This window comes from Poecilia formosa, unplaced genomic scaffold (assembly GCF_000485575.1).
Source record: "Poecilia formosa unplaced genomic scaffold, Poecilia_formosa-5.1.2 Scaffold16, whole genome shotgun sequence".
NCBI classification, from domain to species: Eukaryota; Metazoa; Chordata; class Actinopteri; order Cyprinodontiformes; family Poeciliidae; genus Poecilia; species Poecilia formosa.
Genome location: NW_006799955.1, coordinates 341,434 through 365,803, shown reverse-complemented (window position 1 = coordinate 365,803; position 24,370 = coordinate 341,434). Strand labels below are relative to the sequence as shown.

General features: G+C 37.8%; 1 protein-coding gene and 1 long non-coding RNA gene across 2 annotated transcripts; one reads left to right on the top strand and one right to left on the bottom strand.

Annotated features, from left to right (window-relative positions):
* Positions 1-2,124: 2,124 nt before the first annotated feature.
* Positions 2,125-18,510, top strand: LOC107835621 (uncharacterized). The gene is made up of 2 exons (XR_001661429.1): positions 2,125-2,180; positions 18,426-18,510. It is a non-coding gene; the product is annotated as an uncharacterized LOC107835621 (long non-coding RNA).
* On the bottom strand, positions 18,126-23,972 carry rpe (ribulose-5-phosphate-3-epimerase). The gene is made up of 6 exons (XM_007546362.2): positions 23,759-23,972; positions 23,382-23,461; positions 23,136-23,275; positions 21,617-21,751; positions 18,886-18,972; positions 18,126-18,796 (listed from the first exon to the last, which is right to left on the bottom strand). The coding sequence occupies exons 1-6, from the start codon at positions 23,950-23,952 to the stop codon at positions 18,674-18,676; spliced, it is 759 nt and encodes a 252-aa protein (XP_007546424.1). The 5' UTR covers positions 23,953-23,972; the 3' UTR covers positions 18,126-18,673.
* Positions 23,973-24,370: the final 398 nt, after the last annotated feature.

Sequence of the window (24,370 nt, the reverse complement as noted above, 5' to 3'; positions counted from 1 at the left end):
AGCACTGATGCAATGGACATGATTTTAGTTCATTTAAAGTTGGACAATGTCTGAGTCTGAATGAAGCTGTGGGACATTTCCAGGTTCCATATAAGACTTGGAAATGTGATTCATTTCTGTAGCAGGTAAGTATAAGAGCCGGTCAAACATCACAAACAGAACAGCCTCAATTAAATACCACTACAGGTATACGGACAAAATCTGACTGATTTACATCCATTTCAATTCAGTCTTAGTAATAAAATAATTTTAAAAAGTAATACATCAATTGCCATAAGGTTTTCTCTCTAAGGAACCCCAGAAACTGCATTGGGTCATTTTGAGTGACAGTTCAACAGGAAATAGGGTAATGAGAGAGGGAGAAGACATGTGGCAAATGTCCCCAGGCCAGGAATCGAACCTGCAACCACTGGCACAAGGACTAAGGCCTCAATATGTGGCCTTAGTCAATATGTGGGTTGTGCTTTGCCCCTGCACCACCACAGCACCCTGAGGTTCTTTACAATGTTTCTGAATGAGTCAGTTACTGACCAAGCAGTTTGTTTTTCAGATTCTCTGGTTGGAAGATAAAAATGTCTGTCTTCTCCGAATTCAAATAAGAAACTCGTATTGTTTACAACAATGTAACTCAGAGAACTGGCCCAAAGCATTGAATCCTGTGATGCTCCATAACTTTCAGGCTTGAGCAAAATGTATCATATTAACAAACTAGAATCTGTCAAATATCATCTGAACTGGTGCTGTTACTTTGATCCCTGGAACATGTTCCAGCTGTTTGTAAAAGAATACAGTGAATATTATGTAGAGGACGGCTATGAATTCTCCACAGTTTCTGTCTGCAAGCACATTGCATTTTGTATGTCCTCCCCTGTTCACCTCAGTTTAGATGAATACCCTCTCAGCAGGCATCCTCTATATTAAACTATGTATTACATACATACATTACATACATCATTTGAGGTTTTCCTTGTCTTCAAGAATAAACTGAATAAAAATTGCATTGTAGTTCTTCAAGTGAGAAATAAACACTGTCCTAGAGCAAGAGGAACATTGCCAACTTGCCTGCCAACCATTATTATAATAGAATAAATTTATTAATACATCATTCTTCCTTGATGGATAACCTTATAAGGTTCGGAATATTATTGGCTAATTTTGAGTTTTCTTTGATATAACAAGATGGTAATGCATATAATTAGGGTGACATTTAGAACACAATGGACGATAAAACACTTGTGACAGATGCCACCACCCTTTAGCTGTGCATAGTTTCCTAAGATTCATAGTCTAATAAAGTGTTCATTTGTAATTATAGGTCAAGCCAATATGGAGACAACTTAAATTACACATCAGACGCTTCTAAATCAGGTAGTTAGGAGGAGGACAAGCCTTTGGCCATTTTCATGGCATGTTGCTGCATAATAAATTGATCAGACACAGAAAAAATAAATTAAGTAATATTTTCAAAAAGGTTTTGCAGAATTTAAAACAGGATTTGCAAATGACTAAAAGCCACTAATTTCAATGCAAAGTTACAAACAAGAAAAGAAAAGATGCGGATTATTTTTGAAACATGAAATATATTTGGGTCTATACTTGGGTGGGCAAATTAAAACTTATTTTTCAAGCTAGATGAGGAAAACTCAGTGATAAGTCCATATTATATGGTTTTAAAAACACTTTCCGTAAAACAGTGATGAAACAGATGTGGTGATAATATTTTTCAAAAGGCACAATGGCTTTCAGATAAAATGTTATGTTGAATACAAAAAAACAGAAAAACAAGAGCACACATCATGTTGGTCCCTACAGTGGCCATCTTTGATCTTCAAGATTAATTTCCAGATCTTATACTGGTTCACAAAGCTTTCAATGGTGTTAATCCGTCTTATTTGATGGAACTCTTCTTATGTTACGAACCCTCCAGAAAGCCCAGGCCTTCTGGACACGGGCTGTTAGCTTTCCCTGCTGTGTGAACTAAAACATATGAGGATCCTTGTATTTCATTATGTTGCTCACCTTGAGAATGCGCAACCCTCAGACCTGAAAATGAATGAAAATCACAATTAAAAGAAAATTAAGTGTTTAAAAACTGTATTTAGAATTTGTCTATGTTGTTTTAGAGAAATAATTCTATTGCGCTATCTGGGTTTCAGTTTTGCTTGAATTTGAGTCGAAGAGTGTATTAAAAGATTTCACTGTCCTTAATCTTATTTTATTTTAAATTTCATCATAAATAAGACATAAGACTAAGAGTAAATTATATTTTTTCCCCTTGCATTAATTTACCTAATTTACTGAGAATTTTTATGCATCCATAACTGTAATCGATTTTGTTCTTTGCTATTACTATTAAGATGCTTTTGTTATTTGTCATTTTAATATTTCATTGTATTAACAGAGTGCATATTTTTCATGCGTTTTTCATGTATGTTTTAATCTTTAGTTTTTCCTTATATGAAAAAGATAGATCCATCTTTTTCCCCATCGTATTTGAAAATAGGTCTGTGCAAGAGAAAATAAAGGCATGCCGGGTGCCTGCGGCCCACATTGCCCTCCTGCAGGGCTCCTTATTATGAAGAGCCAATATGTTCATCCTTTGATATATGTGAAAGAACAATGGCTCTTTAAGGCTGTACATCTCGAGTAATACACATTTTGACAAATGCACAATGACAGAAATTTCCTCACATCTGCGATGTATGCGTCGACAAAATGTGCATGTGTCTAATTTCAGTACCATGTTATTCTGTTCACCACAAATATTAGTATTCTGTCTATTGTAGCATTATCTCAACTTCACAGATGAAATGACTCAGAATATCAGTAAATAGAACTGCGATAAAGGGTGTATAAATATCTGGAACCAGCCAGAGAACAGTCAGACGTTGCATTTTAAAGTCTCTGGGAACATTTGCTCAATTTGTTTTTACTGTTGTTTGACAGCTTTACAGAAGCGTTATTGACTTGCACTGGCAAGGAATGCTGAGTGAAAGCTGATGTGAAAAATAATTACATAAAGCGTATTTGTTGGTTGACTAGCTGCCTTCCATAAATTTTAAACATTCCCAGAGATGCAGTTTGGTTAAACTGTGCCACAGTCAGAACAGCTGCTTCAGCTGCGGCTCTGAAATCCCTCAGAGTTCATGTAAAATTCATTTCATCTCCTCAGATTTGTGCCAGGAAGGAGAGAATGCGGCTGAGGTGTGATGTCACGATGCTACCACTGTCACTGGGTCTGTACAGACAGAGTTCTTTTTTTTTTTTTTTGGTAATGATATGAATACCATCCACAGCTGCCTCCTGAGATTCCTCCAGGCGGTGTTGTAGCCTTATTTTCATGGCTGAAAAGCTTTCATATTTTGGTGTAAAAAAAAAAAAAAAAAAGCATGACTTGATATGATCTGTTGGGTCTATTCAACAAAGGTACATTCAGTTAACTAATTTGATGCATCTTTGTGTTTTATTTGGCTTTATTTTGAGAGTGATTTTTAAAACAGTGTGTGGATGGAGTTTTCTCACAAAAGTTAATGTGCCGCTAGCAGTATTTTCAATCCCCCAGCTCTGCTCAAACCCATACATTCAATGGTTAATGGTGTGAAAACTCGTCGTCTACTGTTTTGCTTTTGTGGGTTTTTCGCCTCAAACACCATTATCTACGTGTAATATTTACAGCAACTTTGAATTGATATTCACTTATACGCTATGCGCTAGCAGTGGCTGTCACGTTTATAGGCACAGTTAAAAGTGTGGGAAGCACACTTTTAATAAATCCCTCTTTTACTGCACTGGCTGTCACTGAAAATGCTAGAAAAATCCAGTGTTTACAGAATAATGTGAGCATTAAGTGGGGGGCGAAACATATTCATGTCATGCACTCGAACAAGGTTCAAGGAAAAAAGCAGCGCCACATGATCACACATCTTCCACCATGCTTAAAAGTGGGCATGAGGTGTTTTTCCACAAAGTTAACCTTTGTTTTAGGAGACACTCACTTGGAGTGTTTGTGGTGAAAAGCTCTGTGTAATACGTCCATTATACGGTGCCGTGTGTTTCAGTGGAGTTGGGCGATATGCACCTAGGCTCTCAAGGCTGTTGAAACTTTTTCTGCTGCACTTTCAACTTGCAGCTAGTGAGCTTTTAAAACGGCATTCAGTGAATAGCATGCCATTTTATACCTCCATCACACTGCTCCTTACCTGCCTTACATTTCAGTTGTGTTGGACGCAACTACACTGCCTATGGTTACATCCTCTCCAGCTCCCTCTTGCTATGCATTGGACAACACCTCATACAAAACTTCATTTCCATCTCAGCCGTGTCAAATGAAGATACAAAAGTTATGTAAGTCACATATTTATGTCAGCAGTTACTCAATAATAACTTGATCTGAGGGTCACACCAAGGGTCTGCGCCGATAAGGAGATGTTAAAATGCACAGCTGACCGATCTGTTTCCAAAGCAGCAGACGCAAAGCAAAACATGTTATTTTTTTTCTTCACAAAACACGAAAATTCCTGCTGTAGCAAACTGATTTGTCAATTCTCCTTATGTCAGTCTGGATAGACCAAGACTTGACATCGTTAAAAGGTATAACCGTCTGTGTCTCATTCTGATTTGTTGTTGAACTCCGAAGGGGTTTTTTGTCAGGATAAAATCCATCATGCCTGATAACTGAAACTTTTTAATAACAAATTTCAACACTTTCTGGTTAAAGCTATTAATAATCATTTGGAACATTAAACTTGAAGTCTCAGATGGTAAGTTGATCCCTAAATATAGCACGAAAAAGCTTCTGACGTCGCAGTAAAAGTAATGCATCCTGTCCTGAAGCAATAAAATGCTAAATTATGGCCCACCCCCACACCTCCCATCTTAAAAAAACATGCAAATATTGGTACAATAAAAATGGCAAGGATGTTAAAGGTTATTTGATACACCAGCAAATATGAGAAGTTAGAAAACAGTCTAACAGCAGCTTTGATAACCTGATTACAAGTCTCAGGTAGCTTGTGCTTACCCGAGACTTGGTAACCACGAGTTTTCACACTTATGTGGAGATTCCACCACTGCTTTTACCTCACTCAGTATGGTGGCAGTAAAATCTGGTCTTCTTCCAGCCTTGCAGCCAGTGACTCAGAGGAATGTGCCTCTGTGTCTTATCATATTCATACTTCAGGGAAACAGAGTAATGAATCCCTAATTCCAAGAAACTATGATGAATTTACTCTAAAAGGGATACATAAGAAACGTTCTTCAGTGAAATTAATTTCCGCAGTAACGTATAAATAACTGCAAGTAAAATTTTCCCTACTGAAAAAAATAAAATAAAAAATGTAAATTGAAGGTTACATTTTCCAAGTGTTTCAATGAGATTATTCTACTGCAGTAAAAATATGATTTAAGGTATTTTACATCTCTTTGCCTGCGGTGCCGCTAAACATGGCCTGCACTGTAATCAGCATGGGTAAGACAATGAATCACAGTGGGAAACCTCATTCACCGCAACTACCGCTCACCTTATGGCTCTTTTTCGGGTTCTTTTATCCATTTAAGTTGAATTACATGTGCTTTAGCTTGGACTCATCGTGCTCTCCAATCTGAAAGAAACCTATACTCAGAAATAGCATCTGCTAACACGCTACAGATTTTTTTTTTTTTTTTTGAGACTAAGATGTCACATCTTCAGAAAATGCAAGAGCTCTCTCTCCCTTTCACTTTCTGGCTGATTTTTTTTTTTCTTTTTTGCTCTGCCTCCATTTTTTTTTAAAGCCCACCCCCTCTGAGGAAAGAAGATTTGCATAAAAGTAAGCAATGCTCACAAATCCACAGTTCTTCTTGCTGAGGACGCAGTCACCAGAGGGCACACTCCCATAGACAGTGCTCAGCAATCCGAAACGGCAGTATAGCAGACAGGCAACGGGAGCCTAATTTACTTCGAAACGAGAGGGAATGTGGTGAAGGCGTTTCGACGGGTGACTCCCCCTGCTTACTCTGTGCAGTGGACTGCCTATGATAAATGTAAAGTTAATATCGTTTTGGGTTCCAAAACGCGCTGACCCCCCTCACATTGCACGTCAGCGAGACAGATGGGCTGCTTTGTTCTTAGAGATGCACGAGGCAGAGCGGCAAAATTATCAGCAAGTGAAGTGTGACTGCTGGTTGAGGCCTGTGTGCACAGCTTGTTGCACTACCCACAGTATGATACCACACTGCTTTGTACGGGAGTGACTCACTGAGTGATGTAAGGCTGAGTCAAACCACAGAGAAGCACTCCTGATGAATAAACCGTAATGTACATGTTTCAAGCAATACCCAAGGTTCTCTGGTGATGATTAAAGACAAACTGTTCTGAGAGAAATGGCCCTACAATCTGGCGAGGACGTAACAGCGGCGGGCAGAAATCTCTTTTGCCGTGCCATCCTTGTAGATTATGTCGGAAAACACAATCAACATAGTACGTGTAGTGAAGCGTTTGTTAGTTAAAGATACTATCCTGTTGGATATTTTATTAGAGAATATAAAGAACTGAGAATTTTCACTTTGTAATTTCAGAAAGTAATAAGGTTTTAAACAGCGCACTGAAGGAAAAGGAAAACTGCTTTGGCTTTTCTGTGGATTTTCATACAAAGCTAAGGAATTTGAGTTGGATTTGAGTTCAGCTTTATGCGTTTGAGCCAAAGTTTGACTCCGGTGTCTCCCAATGGGTAGTGAAATACATGGTGAATCTGAAGCGAAATTGTGACGATTAACTGCAAGAAATCAGTTCATGTTGCTTTTTATTCATCTGTTTGGTTTTTGCGCCTTTTTTTCCCCCAGACATAAAATAAGTAAATGTGGTTTTCTGCTGGCATTTCTAAAAGTTTCCATCTGTTTATTCTTCCAACTCAAAAAAGCAGCCCATACAGTATTCTCACATGTGACTCAGTATTGGCTAAATCTGTATGGAACATAAATACACCTGTTTAAAAGGGTGATTTGATTAAAATATGCAAATACTGAAGAAGGAACTAGAAAAATATTATTCTACATTATTTAAAAAAATAAATAAATAAATAAATCTACAACCAGTTGCTACTTGCCTTTTGTGACTTCATTAGAGGCTTATACATGAGAAATATTGTCTTTGGGATTTTGTCTAGACTTAACAATTGACAAGAAAAAAAGTAAACAAGGACATTATCATGACATGTTTGATGGGTGACAAGTTGAATCTGAGCTAAGTTGAATTGATTTTACAGAAAACTCTGGCTAGTTGCTTTAAAATTGAAATGACTTTCAGTAACAAAAATAATCCACAACGACAAAAAAGCAGAGGGTCACACATTCTTTGTGGTGAATTGAAAATATGTTAAATTTTAACAAACACGCACAGCGAAATATTCTCAACCCATCCATATTTAATCAACAAAATACTGGTTCTGCCTAACACAGAGTAAACTGATGCAAAGGTTTCCTCATGTTTCCTGCTGGGACGTCGGCATTTAGTCTCAAATCTCTGAGGGTCAGAAAGAGCCTGGAGATTTGCTAATTGACGGTCCTAGGCATTTATTGTTTCATTTGTTTTGTCACATCTCCACATTGGTGAAATCTCTTTGACACCAGTAGATTTTCTTTGCTCAAATTGCTTGTAGTTTGTCATCATGATTCAGTAAATTGAATCAACTGTAATTTTATTGTTTTTAGAACCGCAGGACATTAATGTAATGAGTTTAAGAAATTTAAAAATGTAAAAATTTGCTATAGATGAAATTCCAGCTTTAATTTTAACTTTACTTTGATCAACCCTGAAACCAGCTTCATGTCAACAGCTGTGATTAACCTTTTCCTTATTTCTCTGATTTCTTTGAGGTATTTTCACTTTAGCCCTTGTTCCATCAACTAAGTTGTTCAGTCGCTTTTTTGAAAAAGCAGCAAAGAGAAAAATTTGTGTTAAAAAGAAAGGAAACAAAGTAAAAGTCTTGCTTAAATTTAGCCCAACCATGTAAGTCATACACCAATCATGTGAACAAAAATGCTATTTTTAGCATGCTTGTAAAATGCTTTGTGTGCAGACTATCCCCACAGTGAAACATGAGTGACAGCATCATGACATGGGGATTAATTTGTTCAGCAGTGTCAAACAGCTGCCGTTGGTAAAATAGATAAATACGCGAAGAAACATGTTGTGCTTTCTGCCTATAGAGAAATGTTTTTGGTTGTAAAGTAACAGAACGTAAGAACAATCAACTGTGCGCTTGGGATGCACGGTGAGTTAGAACAAAGTAGTTGTTAGGGTTTTTCTTTCTTTTTTTCTAAACATCCCATTTAAATGTTGAAAAGTTTGAAAGATGTGTAGCTTTCTCAAAATGGGTTTAACATTTCCTTCAAAGATGAAAGGAAATAAGAATCTGTGCTCATGTTCCCTTTTCTCATTAAGAAGTATTGCCTCGAGACTCGGAGCTAGTTTCCTAAAGGGATGGGATAATGGAGGAAAAACAACGTGACACAGATGCCAAGCGTGACTCTGGAATGTGTCATCTTCTCAGTTTTGAATGTCTGACTGCATCTTCGTCTTCATTTCCTACGCTCCATTGGACTGTGGATAGACAAAGACAAGTCATTTACTGTCCCATGTTGTTTAAAGTAACTACGTAAGTGTGTTGACTAGGGTTTGCTGGAAATTTTTGCTGCCTTTTGATCTTTTATAAACTTGTATCATTCCTTTCAATAATAACAATTGAAACTCACCAAATGCTGTTCTGATAAACTGTTTGACCATCTGCAATTAGAGTTTTGAGGGAAATGGTTTGTGAGACCCATGACAAAAGGGTCTCTGTTAAGGCATATGTCGATGATCAGTATCAGCATCCCTGACAAAATGAAATACGATGTCTTGTTTTGATGAGCTGTCGGAGACTTTGACACCCAGCAGCCTTTACAGTTGTGTCTTATTTGGAAGGAGCTAAAACGAAATCACTGGATTTTATGGCCACGAAACCAAAGCACTAAGATTAAAAAGCTTATAAGTTTTGTTCATATACAGTTTTGAACTGCACTGAGATATGATGTTATGTTGTGCGTTGGGGCTAGTCACCTTGGCATTGTGAAAATGCCCCAGGAAAAGATTCTGTTTTGTTGAACACAAGAGGATTTTATTTCAATCAGGTATCAAAAAGTACAGATTTGTGCACTGATCTCGAGGGATCTTAGAGTCGAACGTAGAATCCTCACTGATCTCTAAACACAGCATCTTCACCTGATTTGACGAAGGGATGCATCTAAAAGCTCCCAAGGACTGGTTTTGGGTACTCCTGGCTGTTTTAGATGCAAACACTCACCAGATTTAAGTACAATTTGTACTTAAATGGTGGCACCGACAACCATCACTTTAAAATTATTTATCCGAAAGTGTCAAAATTTGCACAGGAACATAGAGATAGAACCCTTATTCACCAGATCTCAATTCAATAGAGAACCTTGGAGTCTAGCAGAACAGGAGACCTTCATCAGGGATGTGGCACCTACAAATCCGATGCAACAGTTTAACGCTGTCACATCAATGTGGACCGAAACATCTGAAATGTTTCTGTGGCCTTGTTGAATATACGTCACAAAGATTTAAGGCACTTCTGAATGCAAGAGCGGAACCAAGTATCAAATGGAACATAAGTATCAAAAACAATATGGCATTGTCCTTAATGTCACTGCATATGAGGTTCTAACCAGCATTATATACGTCTACATTTTCTGGAAAATGTCTGATATGACTTGAATAAATGATAAACATGGTTCGTCTTATAAAACGCTAACCAGGCATCCATCAGAATCAGCTGATGTTCTTAGACCTGAAACGATGCCCCTGTGATCAACAAGGTTTCAAGTTTGACTATTTTTTTGACAAGTTTTTGATACACTGTCTGTTTAAAGAGACTGAGCCCAATCTTTCATTTGCCTTAATCCACCCCAGCCCAGACTGTTTGCTGCTGCTATAATAACTTTAGTAAAGGCAAACCCTCCAGAAATGACACAGTAAGCTCATAATATAAGCAGCTCAGTGTGCCTTTCAGCATTTCTTATTTAAGTCAACAGAAACGGGAGGCAGCTCAGCTGATCAGGCTTCCTCTCAACCCCCCTCCCCGTCACCCCCAGTCCCCGGTACCCTCCTACCCCACAACGCTTCAACTACTGTTGCCCACCACATATACCATCTGTGCTTTACTGCAGCCCATCTCACTTCAGGGCAAATGAAAAAGATTTTCTGTAATATTATCTTCGCAATTTATTTTTAATTGTTAATAAGACAAAGAAAACTATCAGATGAGGCCTTTCTTCATAACAACAGTGAGTGTTTTGTTTTCCTAGGGGGGCCCCACAGTAATTACCAATCAACAGGAACATGGAAAACAACTTCTCTTGTGTGCTTTTAGTGCTAAGAATGAGTACATAAGCGGAAAGATTTAATCCTGCTATATTACCATCCCAGAAAGGAGGAAAGGAAGCATCACTGAGGCTAAGAGAATGCAGCGGGGAATAAACTCGACAAAATAAATGGCAGGAGAGAGTGAAGAAGAAGAGAAGAGAGAGAGAGAGAGAGAGAAGGAGACAAAAACAATACACGTTCCCCAGTGAGAGGCAGCTTCTTTAAACATTTTTGGGATCTGACAGCTTGTGCTATACAGCAAATGTTTGGGCATCCCAGGTTAAAATTCTAGCTCGAGTAGCAGAGCAATTCAAAGATGGCCTTGTTTCCAAATGGGATCACTTGAAACATGTTACGTGAATTTGCTTTAAAATATGACTGCAAAGACACACAAAAAGGAGAACTACTTATGTTTTCATCTGTCGGCTTTATGAACACAAATAAATACCATATGCTTGCTAATTCCCTCTTCCACTCTTACTTTATTACTGCTTATTTTATGAAATCATTTTTTGTTTGTTCATATATTTCTTTTGACTTCTTTAAGGATCAAATTAGGAGAGAAAAATTTAAATCTACACATTCTGATGATGTTGGTTGTATTGTCTAACTGTTCTCTGTGAATAAAACATCAAAGTAGCATTGTTGTTCTGAAGCTGCACAATTTCAGACATTTTGCTGTCAAGCTTTTGATAGAAGATTTTGATAAGTTAGGCTAGTTTGAACACAAAATATACCATCTGTAGCTGCATCTCTATTGACTGGAACTTCATCAAAAAGTTTTTTTTTTGTTTTTTTTTTTCTTGTCAAGTCATATTCTCTGTGCATTCACTGCACACATGACAAGGATAGATTTTAAGTGTTCATTTCTGCTTTTAATTCATTTTGATGACTGTCGATTGACAGCCAATCAGGTCAGGCAAGAATCAAGCAAAGTGACACAATGATCACTGAACCAAGTATTAGAAGTTAGAATTCATCAAAGTTTGAAAACAGATGAGACTTTCAATTTCCTGGTAGACAGCTGCGCTAAGATTGGACGTCAGAAAACACAGCGGACAAACACCAGCAGATGACATTGCTCCCCAAGTCATCACTGACTGTGGAAAACTTTTTGGGATCTCAGACAACTTGGATTCTGTGATTCTCCAGACTCAGAAATCTACCTTAAAGGTGAATTTTATCTAACCACTGATCAGGAGTCCAGTCATTTTTTTCTCTTTGGCCTCTGCAAGTAGTTTGATGTCTACAGTTCAGGAGTGGCTGAAGAAAAACAGGGTTTCCCATGCCCTGGATGTGTGTTTAGCAGCTATGCAAGCCCTGATCCTGGCTGCAGTCCACACATTCCAAATATCCCCCCCGGCTCTTTAATGTGCTTTGCTTCACAATCCTCTCAAAGCTTATTTTATTCCTTCTGCTTTTGAGCTAATTTTCTAACACACCTTTTTTTCTTAATATGCTTGTATGCAGCTCTCTGTGAACAGCCAGCTTGTTTGGCAGTGGAGGGTGTTAAACATTGTCTGCTGGACAAGTGTCAGCTCTTCCCAGGGATTGTGTCGGAGATAAAAGAAGCGGTTTTATATAATATTCAGAGAAATTAGCTTTCGATTTTCATATTCTGTAAGCCTTAATCATCAAAAGGGGGCCGAGGGGGGAGTTTCTCTTTTTGAATGGACTTATTGAAGTGAAGTAACTTTTCAATTATATTCCAATTTACTGACATGCATCTTTTGAAAGATCTAATTATGTGCAAGATATGGATTCACCTCATGGATAAACAAAAGAGTGGTGTTTTTTTTTTTTGTTCATTTCTGCATTAGTATGAGAGATTCTCGAACCTTCTAGAATGTACAACTTTTAAGATATTTATCTACTGATGCCAAATCATGTTTTGGTCAGAGGGCCACTGCAAAATCTTCGCCATGTGCATCTTGATTTCACAAACGTCTTCTCCTGTCAGTCTTCACTGATGATATTTGAATTAGTTTGTATGTATTTGAATGTGTCCTTTGCTCACCAGTAAAATTTGAACAACAAAAGCTCAAAAGCAACTTGAGTTCGACCTTGTTGCAGAAAGTTTGTTTTAACTTTTATTTGGTCCTCAGGACTTGTTAGACTAGTTCAGGTGCGAACTCTCACTGACTATTTCAGTAAAGTTGCAGAAAACGTCAAAATGTGCAAGATTAGCTGGTTTGACAGTGGAGCAGAACAACTCCATTGTGAGCTATACCTCCTATAGGTGTTTTTGAACTCACACTTAAAATTTGTAAGCCATCAACTTTGTTTCTATGCGAGATTTTAATTTTTTTCAAGCTGCAAAATAAATCGTGTTGATCCCACTTGTTATCAGGTAATATTGACCTCAGTAAGACTTCCAAAGTCCTTAAGCCCCTGCATGCCTCATCATTATGCATTTGAAAACAAAATGTGGTTTCTTCATGCTTGAGGGCCTGGGGTAAAATTTCGTGATGTGTGTTTCATCTCTGCTCAAACCGGGCATAAAGCAGCTCTCTGTCATGATGAGTCAACCGTGCAGTCCATTAAGACTGGCTGTTCAGTGATCTGACCTGCGTCGCTGTGTGCTTGAATACCCTCTGGTACTGACTTTAAAAAAAACGGCACACACCTCCGTTTGAAACCGAGATGCTCCCTCGAAGCAATCCTTTGAAAATCAAAAATACCGCATGACGGCTGTCTGAATTATTTTTTGTACTTTTGTGTACACACATTTTCTAGCATGTTTACCTGTTTCACCTGTTTTGTTTTGTTTTTTTTGTTTTTTTTAGCTGTGTGCCGAGAAATATACTGCCTTGAAAAAGCATTTACTTTCACTGTTAACCTTCTCCAATTCCATCACATTACGGACACAAATTTCATTAGATTTATTTTTTGCAGACTGAAATAGAAGGAGAGTGATGGATGGCTTTCAGCTTTTTATAAATAAAAAAATGTACAGGTTTGTTAGGCATTTATCGGCACCCTTTACTCTAAACACTCATGAAAAACAAAAGGTAAAACACTTTTCAAACATCACCTTTTCAAACATCAAATGGTGATGGCCATTTTCAGGCCATCACCTGAAAATGGACTGATGGACTGACACCAGTGCAGACTTTCTTAAGCTGCAAGCCATACAAAAAGAGTATAATTTTATTTCCTGCAAGCTCTGATTTTAACTTTTACTAGACTTGCCAGAACTAGTTATAAACAATGACTTTTCTCTACTCACAGCTGAAGAGATAGTATGCATGATGATTTTTAACAAGCCATGGAAATGCCCCACTCTTTTACATTTATGAGTAATAAAATCCTGCAGATTGGAAATAATTTCAAATATCTGCAGGTTGTTTTAGATATTACATTGTCTTTTAAATGTCACATTAAGGTGTTTGTAGAAAGTGTAACATTCCATCTCCATAATTTCAGGAGTACTAGAACATCCTTCACCGCAAGTGATTTCCTTGATGTTCTCACAGAATAATGCATGATGAGTGAGTCTTTCAGAAGTTCAGCCATACTAAATCCTGTTAGATAAATTAAAAAAAAAAAAAAAAACTTTACAAATACTATCACCTCCACTACCATTAAGATAAGAGTTTAGATTAAGAGCAACTGGTCATTTTCCATGTACTGCAAGAGCAGGTGGCAGAGAAGTGCCTCTGAAAAACACACATTCAATAAAAACTCCACCATCTCTCAATCTGTGTCAAACACTTGGAAAGAAAAAAAAAAACTGATGATCATAGATGCTCTCCTTCCAATGCGAGTTTAATTTTTTAAATTTGCAGCAAAAAATGGGCCAAAAATTTTGTCTTTAGCAAAGATGGAAACAGCTGGTCAGAATAAAAGGGAAGATGAATACTGAGCAATTATGGAAGAAAACTTGTTCAAAAAGCTCTAGACCAGGCCTGGGGATCACCTTAAAGTAGGTCAATGGCCCAATAGTTCAATTAAGAATCTGTTGCAATCTTAAAAATACATATTTACCGATTATCTCAATCCAATCTGACGGCAAAGTACCGTCATTGCTGGTGGAGACATACCTCAAAAAGACTTGCAGCTTTTCTACAAGTTTTTGCACACTTTCAGAGAACATCATTAAAATGTTGCATTTCCTTGTGTTGACCTATGAAATAAAACCCCAATAAAATGCATTAAATTTCTGCGGGTGTACAAGAAAAATGAGAAAAGGCCCTAAAAATACACTTTTGCAAGGCAAATCACATGTAAGAAGTTAAAAAATCCAAGGATTGTTTGATCTTTTGAGCACTCTGATCCACTGCCATTTCTTTCATTTTCGATAACACAGCGTCTGCATGCAGTTGTCATGGCGCCAGAGGAGGAAGTGTTTCCTGACCAAACTTTGATTCAACCAGTGCGTGGTCCAAATCAGCAAGTGAAAACAGCTTAAGACAATCTGGAGAGAAATAACACCTGTCACATAACAAATAAGACTGCAACATGGGTTAAGTAGCCTGGAACATGTGTAAGCGCTGACAGCTACCCCCTGCACGGATTGTCTTCCTGTCTTTGCAAGGCAGCGATGACACCAGCACACAAAACGCTTGTCGTCATCTATTAGAGCAGAAATCTGTCACTGGAGATTCACACAACGCTCACAAATTCATGCATCGAACTCAGACTCTATTGTTGCACGCGCACATTCAATTTGAGCCGGTACGCATATAAAGTAAACACACACATTCAAAGATAAAACAAGCAAGGAGGGTAACATTATCTGCCATTAAGTGTGACTTTGAAATGAAAATACAGATTTTCGGCATCAATATTTCAGGGGGCCTGCGAATTGCCTCCAAGTCATGCGCTGAATTATTGAGAGAGCTGCTTGCGGTTTGAAGCATGTAGTGGGTGATTTTCACTGACAGGAGGGATACGTCCAGAGACGAGAGAGACAATAGACATGTTTTATGTCTGTCTGTCTGTCTTCAAGTGGAGGGGATTGCCCAACTAAGTGTATGTAAACCAATTAATCCATTAAAAAAAAACAAAAAAACATACTGTCCAAAAAGTTGGATTGGACACTGCTCAATATTCCACCCAACTAAAAAGATGCATTGATTGAAAAAGTGACAAATGTTTCTGAGAGAAAAGGGATCAAACAGCACTTGAGCAATGAGCTGATTTTTTTTTTTTTTTTTTGCTATTTTCAGCAACAAAATAAAAAAAAAAGGATTATTGTATGTCCAAGGTCTCTGTTGAACTCGTAGTAATGATGTTTCTTCCAGAAAGTCTGGATGTATTATGCATCACAGAAACTTGGTTTCAGTGTAAAACGAGTGTAAAGCATTTGCTCATATTCACAAATTTATAGCAAACCCTCACAGTTTAACCATAATTCTTCACATAGGGGTTTGTTCCGTCAGTTTTTGTCCAAAGTTGCCATCTAGTGTATGAACAATGAAAAGTCATGAACACAGATTTTGGGGAAAAAAACCCCCCAAAAAAACCTACTACTAAAACTATTTAGGTTTTTAGATTAGGGAATAAATCATAAGGAAACGGCTTTATTTGATGGTGGATCCTTAAGTCTAGCTGTTGACATGATATTTAACTACATTTACATATTAAAAATCATATATTCCTCATTCAATTAAATATATTGTTTTTTTCATCAGTCTGAAAGATCAATCAAGACTTTCTGGAGGGTAAAATTCTCTGAAATACATACGTCATATAAAAGACTGAGAGGAAAATCGTATGAGAATATATTATCAATTGAAATTGAATGACTTGACTGGATATGGTTTTATATAGAATTAATAGATATCTTATTAGATAATCACAATATATTTCAGTTACATAAATAATACACAAACATAAAATCTAACCACTGACAGGAAAATTAATAAGGGAAATGAGATAAAACATTCACAATATTTTTGACTAATTAAAGATTACGAGTCTTTTAATATCTCTTTCGATCTGAAAGCTAGACTCAAGATTCCCAATGCGTAATTTAGATTCTAAATATCTCTCCAAACTGAGAGAAGCTAAGGAAAAAAAAATTTTGGCAAAATTCAAAAAGAGGAAGCCTTTTGAGTTCAGCAAGACTCGATGTTAGCCAACAGCCTTGGATGAAACGGGACAAGCGGACCTCCGGCTGAGTCAAACGCTGCTTCAGGTTCGTCAGCTCTCGGCCGTTGGGTTTAGCCAACGCGGTTTCTCCAAGTGGGCACAGATTTTGATTCCGTGTTACCCAGTCAGTGCATCATTTTCCGTCATCTCTCTCCTTTTTACCGACACACGACAGTTAAAGTCTCCGCCCACATGGTGATGTCATCAGGTTACCTTGTGTTTGGACCATTTTCATTATCAACGCCACACTGAATCTGTTGTCCTCCTATCTAAACCGTTTTCTTAGCGTCGCTCAGATAGAAGGTTTCACAAAATTTATAAAACAAAATACTATATATTATGTATTTAAATATCAGGGTGAAGTGTATACAAAGCCTGAGAGCTAAACCAAGATGAACAAGTACATTTAGTTTTACTGAGTTATCGCCCAGAAGTAAAATTTTACTTCAAAGCACAATGTTTGACATTTATCTAAATGGACAGTTTATCATAAAAATTCCTCTGTCCTCATAAAACTTTACTCTGACAATTGCAGGAGCAGTGTTTGGAATACAAAGTTAACTAAACTTAGTGTCATAATAAAGTCTTTTGGAGTGTTTGTTAAGGCTATGTTATGTAGATTTCTTAACACTATGACCTCCTAAAGGTTTTTTCTTAAACGCTTCCTGTCTCTGAAAGCCTAACATTTTCCAGTTCGTATATATTTTTTTATTTTTATTTATTTATTTTCAAAAATAAACCTTACATCTGATTATGGTTTACCCGAGGAACAACACTGACAGAAGAAACTCAAAATATATGTAGATTTAGAAAAAAATGCTCTTTCACTGAATTGGCCGAGAACTGTGTATTATTGTACAGATCAGATCTGTTATTGGACAATTTCCCTAGTCATCGCACAATACTGTCACTCAAGTCGTAACCACAGGCTCATTTTTCAAGCTTTTCTTATTCAGTTAATTAGGCTGAATTTCCCTGAATTGTCAGCCAGAAAGCCCTCTGTGGCATACGTCAAAAGGAATCCAGTGGCAAGTTTAATAAACACCAGTTTCACTATGAGCTGAAAGCACATCTTCATTTTTAGTGGAATATGTCCAATGCTGTCCTAAATCGTTGTGGTTAAACTTTAACCGATTAAAACTCGGCCTGGAGGCCTTTTCTACAGACACATCGTTTTATCCTGGTCTTTCTGCTGTCTTGATGGTTTTCAGTGATTTGCGTCTTACATCATAAGAAACAGACATCTTGTGTACTTCTTTTAAGAAAATCTTCCTCCTCCCTTGATTCTATCTTAAGAAGGGAAGATTTCCTCATAATCCGCTGTGAACTTGAAGTTGTCAATTTATTATATATTAATAGACAGACTGCTTTACAAGTGTGTTTCTAAATATGACTGAATGACTGGTGTTATGCATTTTTACTTTAGCAGATTTTTTTCTTATCTTCTTACCAGATACATTGTTGCATTTTTTTTTTTTCGAACACCCAGCCTTACACTGGAACAAGACTGGACTGGCACAAGTGATTAAAAGCATAATTTGTAACAATTTACTATGAATGTTTTTATATCAGTGAAACTAAGTAGCTGTGACTGTATATTACATAAATATATTACAGTAGGTCCACAAACTTTTGATAGTTTTAATCTGCAAAACAAATCTTCAGGAATACATTTTTGTAGGATGCATTTTTCAGTAGTACATTCAGTACCTTGTGATTTCAACCAAGACAGAGAACGAACCCCTCGTCCTTTTTGGGAATCTTTAAAACATGATCTCAGTTAGAAAAGAAAAACAGACGCTTAAGGTGAAGGCATAATAAAACTGCTTCGTGGGTCATTTTGGTTTAAGACGGAGCTCTGGAATGCTTACAGAGTTTGTTGGCGTGTGAACGTTAGCTCCGGTCCTGGAGTAGTTCCTGCGCCAAGATTCTAGCAGGAGAAGCTAAAACAAGCGCGACGCAGCTTCAATCACGTCACACGGATTGTGTGAAGGGTGTTGGCAAAAAAAAAAAAAAACACAGAAGCCCCTTGCCTTGACCGTGACCTCTCGACCTCCATTCCTCCCCACAAATGTCCAATGTTGAGTAGCTTCCTGCAGCTGCTGCTGCGGCTTGTTGGTGTTATGAGGCGCGGGTGGACCGTCCCTGCGGGCGGACTCTCAGGAACACGAAGCGTCAGCGGTCTAGGGAACGCTTCTGGATCGCCTCGGCCACCGCTGTGCGCAGGAGCGCGATGACAGAGCGAGGGTCGTCGCTGCCTATCACGGCGCTGCCCGACACGATCATGTTGGCTCCAGCCTGAGGCGAAGGTGAACAGGCCCAAATTACGAAAACTACAAAACATTTTCTAAGCTTCTTAATACATTCATAATGTCTGCATTCTTTACCTCTGCACACTTGTGAATAGTGTCGGGGCCCACGCCTCCGTCTACTTCAATGTCTAAGGAGGGAAACTGACTCCGCAGCCAGCTCACCTGGGTGACACACACAGTAGTAAAGCACAGGTCAACTGATTGGATCAACTCCTCGGGAGTCCATCAAGTGCCACAGGAGCATGTTAATCAAATATTTGTTTAAATCAGGTGTGTGGCAGCGAGAGGAACACCTAAAATCATGCAAGACAGAGGGCCCAGTGGAGCAGGGTTAAAAATCAAACAGTTCTGAAGAGTGATGGGAGATTTTAAGCAGCTGTGTGGTTTAAGACAATCTAAACCGGTGCAATTAAAACTGAAGCACTTGCATTAAGTGATTCATTTTTAAAATGTTGATTGCAACAGATTTGCCAAAATTATACTACTTTAGTTTTAAGAGCCCTAATAGTTTATTTCAAAACTTTCAGTCATTTCTGCAACACCATCTGGTCAGTGAGTGCTGGGCATCTGAAGCATCTTCCACTGTTCATGTTTGCAAGTCATAGCAACTCCTGTTCACAGGAGATGATTTCATCTCCTAGCAATCACAATTTACACCACATCATAGCTTATATTCAGCTACAAATGAACACCTCTGAATACGTGTTCACACTTTGTACTAAAATGCATATGCAGAGCTGTGGCAGTGGCTTCTTGTTGATGTATACAAAAAGAAGTGCAACTATTTTTAATCCAAATCATTTTCTAAAGTTAAGGTGATTTAACCTTTGATTTCTGAGTAAATATACTGAAGCTTAAACATAACCAAATCCCATCAGTATCAACTTCAATAACATACTGTTGCCTTGATCATCTAAGAAAAATGAATATTTCTTCAGCTGTCAGAGGTTTTTAGCATTCCAACTGTTCAGATTAAGTCTTTATTGATAAAATCTGACTAATCTCTACTTTTGTTTTTACAGTGATGATGGTAATCTGGTGATACAGGACCTGCACAGCAGGTTCTACTTATGTGCTTAAGTAATAATGTATCTTATATCATTAAAATATCCTTTTCCTCCAGGTCATTTCACGAATGCAAATTCATCAAACTTTTTTTCTCAGCAAGCTCATCATTAACAGCAGAACTACCCAAGAGTCAATTTGACAACTCCAAAGGTTTTTAACTCCAAGTAACCATCTTAAATTGAATACTAGTTTAATACTTTATGACCTTTCCTAAAATTGCTCTCTTCATAATTTCTACAATTGTGAGATATTGGAGTCTGGACCCTGAAAACCTAAAAACGCCGAGGGGGGGAAACCATTAAAAAAATGCTACCCCCTGAGTGGTCCCGCTGGCTGGTTGAAGGTTGCTATGGTAACCACACTGTAACGCATACGACCCAAGAAACCACAATAAATGTTTACTGAGTTGGTTTATGACTGAATAATATATAATTTGAATAATTGACACGTCCTGTAAACCAGCCTGACAGAGAAACGCAGAAGACTGTACATATATATATATATATATATATATATATACACACACACACACAGGCATGAACAAATTGCAGTAGGTTATTAACTACAGGCTACAATTTGACTAATGCAAAGTCTATTATGAGGCAAAAATGAAAGAAATAACATGAAATAAGTTTTGGCACGACTCCAACACTACGCGCAGGATTCAGATTAGGGGAATTGGGCTGCTCTGCCAGGAGGAATTCAAAGCGAATGAAGTCATTAATCAGTAACTATTGGATAAAAAAACAAGACCAAGATAAATATGATGAGAAATATTCCGGTGGGGCAGCGAACAGATGAGTCCCCTCCTGCAACTTCCTGCACCTTTTATGACCCAAAAATAAATTCGTCTCTGAGCTCTGTGGATGATTCCACCCTGAATACGTCTTCAGCTCAACACAGAAAACTCCCAAGATGCGATAAGCAAATAAAAGAGACAAGACTGCGGAGCGAAACGACAGGAGAAATGAACATAAAAATCACAAAATGTAGAGCAGGGAGAGCTCCTCGCTGCATGCTGTGAGCAGTTGGAATATCCAACAGTATGTTGGGCAATACTGAATGTTTTGTGGAGGTCATTTTTGTACCTATGAGAAAAGTTTTGTCAAGGAAAAAATACATCTAGCCACCAAATTACAACTACTTAGTTTATTTATTGTAATTTTAGAGTTCTGGTCTAACCTGAATCAAATGAAGCGTTGCATGGAGGCTTCAGACATGGCATTATCACCAATTAATTTTCAAAAACATGCTGGACAGACAACAAAAAAACAACATTTTATACCTTCTAAAAAGTAATTTCAGTGAATGCTGTAAAATGCTAGCATTTTAAGCATATGTCTGCAATCTAAATTCTGAGCCTGAAGTAGTATTAACCTCATGACTCATTTTTTTTGTTGATGAACTTTTATTCTATTCAGAATTAATAAAGCTAAACATAAAAACAACAACAACAAAAAAAGCCTTTTTAAATATCACGTTTGTAATACGTAAAGCACCTCTGACAGTTAAAACATCTCCCCTGGTGGTTAGAGTGGTATTGAAATTTTCTAGAGTTAAATCACTGAATTATCCATTTAAACAAACTGATTGTTACTGGGTTTCACTGCCAGAGTTCATTTACTGATGACCAGCCATTTTCAAGATCATTTGCCATGTATACAGTTAAAAATCGGATCACCTACCAACCATAATAGTTGGCAATATTTTACAAAATATTAATTTCTCTCTCCTTTACCTTGGGCATCATGTCCTCCATGAACTTCTGTCCTCCAAATCCAGGCTCCACTGTCATGACCAGAGCCATGTCGACCTGATTGGCCCAAGGTGCCAGTTCTTCCACTGTAGTACCAGGCTTTATGGCCAATCCCACCTATGACAACATCAAGCAAAACAATATAGATATTTTGTTTTATTGTGAGAGGTGAAAAAGCCTTTATGATGCATAATTTAATTAATAAGTGATGTCTGCTAAAACGGTATATAACAGAACTTGAACTGAGACCAGAGAGAGACTAAATATATATTTTTTCCTTTTCTTTTCTCATCATATTTCTTCCACAAAAATATTAAACCACTTTAGGGTCAAAACACTGCTAACAAAACTGACGACAATTGCACAGTTGGGTAATAAAGTGTACATTTCTACTGCAAGATTTTCCAAAATATAAAGATTTGAAAAAATAATAATTCATTATGAATGAATAATCTTGTGACTGCTACAACAGACACAAGCCTCGGTCTCATCAGCTAGCATTAGCCAACACTATGGTAGATGAATTAGTTTAGACAGATTTCAGATTTTGCCATTCAGATGGAGGGATCCAGTTTGGATTTTAAAACAATTTAACTTAAAATTATCACGGAAGATCTTTTAATAATTGGGGCCTGCCATAGCAATGCATAGGAGAGCATTTAAATGCATTGTGAGGCAGTCTAATAACAGAGGGTATTGGACTGCCATAAAAGCGGGGAGGGAGAGAAGGTAAATTGAACGTGGGGGGTGACGCAACTTAACAGTTGAGGGTTGGGGGGGCGGCACAATAAGGGATATTTACGGGAAAATACTAATACGGGAGCACGGCAGTTTCCCGGAAAGAACGGGAGACTTTACAGGTACGATTCCACCTCTGTGTCTCACTCACACATGACAGTTTTCAGAAAGGATTAACTACCATAGCAATAGAACACTGAGGAGGGCAGAGATGTAGAGAACAACAGAGATGGCAAAACACTCAGTTCCTACAGAGGAGGGCAGAGCTTCCAGTTAGAACTACAGAGACGCCACCTTGGCGGACACTTAGTATGGACAAGTATATGTTTGTATTTATTATGTCTATGGGTATAACACAGTTCTTTAGACTTTTTTCAATGTACCCAACTGTATTTTTTCCATGCTCATTTGCATGTTATAAGTCAAATTACTCCTTCAAAAAAAAAGAAAAAGAAAAACAAAACATTTGACCTGCATGTGACAAGACTATAAATTTCTGGACAATTTGGCCATGATAAAACACACAGATGAGGTTGCTGAAGAGGAATAGTGTCAACAGTGTTATATTATGTCTATGGTTATACCTACTGTGATGTCATCTATGCCAGTGTAAAGTTCTGTTTTTGAATTGAATCACTGATTTTAATGAAACTAGTTTAAAGCCAATGTGGGCAGTTAAGGACAATAAAATGTTACAAAACACAACTGAGGATATGATTCATGCAACAAAGCTGTAGTGTCTGTTTTTTAGTATAATATTCACTTTCATGCCGCTCTCCCTTATCTCCTTGATGAGGTTTCCAGGGTTGGTGGTGGCCTCCAAATGGAAGGTGTACTGGCTGGCTCCAGCTGCAGCCATGGGCTTCACCCATTGCTCCGGCCGGGACACCATCATGTGCATGTCTGCAAACGTCAATAAAGTAATGAGCAAAGAGGCCATAGCAGACTTAAATCAGCTCATAACTTAGAGCATGTGTTGTCGCATATTTTGGAATGAATCCTTTCTCACCGAAAAAAGGATCCTGGCCTACAGTCTTCCTCAGACACTCCACCATGGGGTGGCCGAATGTGATGTTGGGGACAAAGTGCCTTTAAAGGTAAGCAATAACAGCTTGTTGAGCAATCTCCCAATGGTGTAAAGTTAAGCAGTTCCTGTAAACTAAGGGAGATTTAACTCCTTAAGTCAGTATATAAGACTTAAAGCTTAAAAAACAACAACAAGATATTCTAAATGTTTTCAGTTAAATAATGAAAACTGAGTTTTCAGGACATGACATTTGTTATTCTAACTTAGCTTCCTGATATTAGCCAACTTGTGCTCTCAGAGTTTGTGTTTAGCCTGTTAGCAGTTAGCACGCTGGCTAATGCAGCCAGGGGCAAACTGACCCGTCCATGACGTCCAGGTGCAGATAGTCCGCCCCGCACTCCATCATCCGGACACACTCGCTGCCCAAACAGGACAGGTCGCTGCTCAGGATGGACGGACCTATCTTCGCACTGTATGCCATGCTGTGCCTGCTGTTGGTGGGACGTGCCTGCAGCCGGGGCACGCTAGCTGCGAGTCTAGCTAAGCGTAACATGGTAGAGTTTCCGGTTGGGACCTTTAAAATAAAAGCAATTAATTAACGTGTCTAAAACGGAGAAATGTCTTTTTCTTTTTTAAAAAAAAATCTAATTAGCACTTAAATCAGGTTATTTGAGGTGGAAACTTTAAAAGTCAGATTATTTGAGGCGGAAGCTTGAAAAAAAATGCAGAGACATTATATCTTCAACTTTCAGATGTTACTGTAGTTCACTATAAAGTTTTTTTTTCAACATAAGTCCTGTAGAATTAGCAAATAAAAAACATGTTTATTCATTTTTAATTTGAGATTTTAAGTGCATACAGAAAGTTTGTAATTACATATTAAAAGACAAAGGACTTTTTTTTTCATTTGTCTATTCACATGCTTTTACACTGGTCAATTATTTAAAAACACTTGTCTTGATAAATTTAAC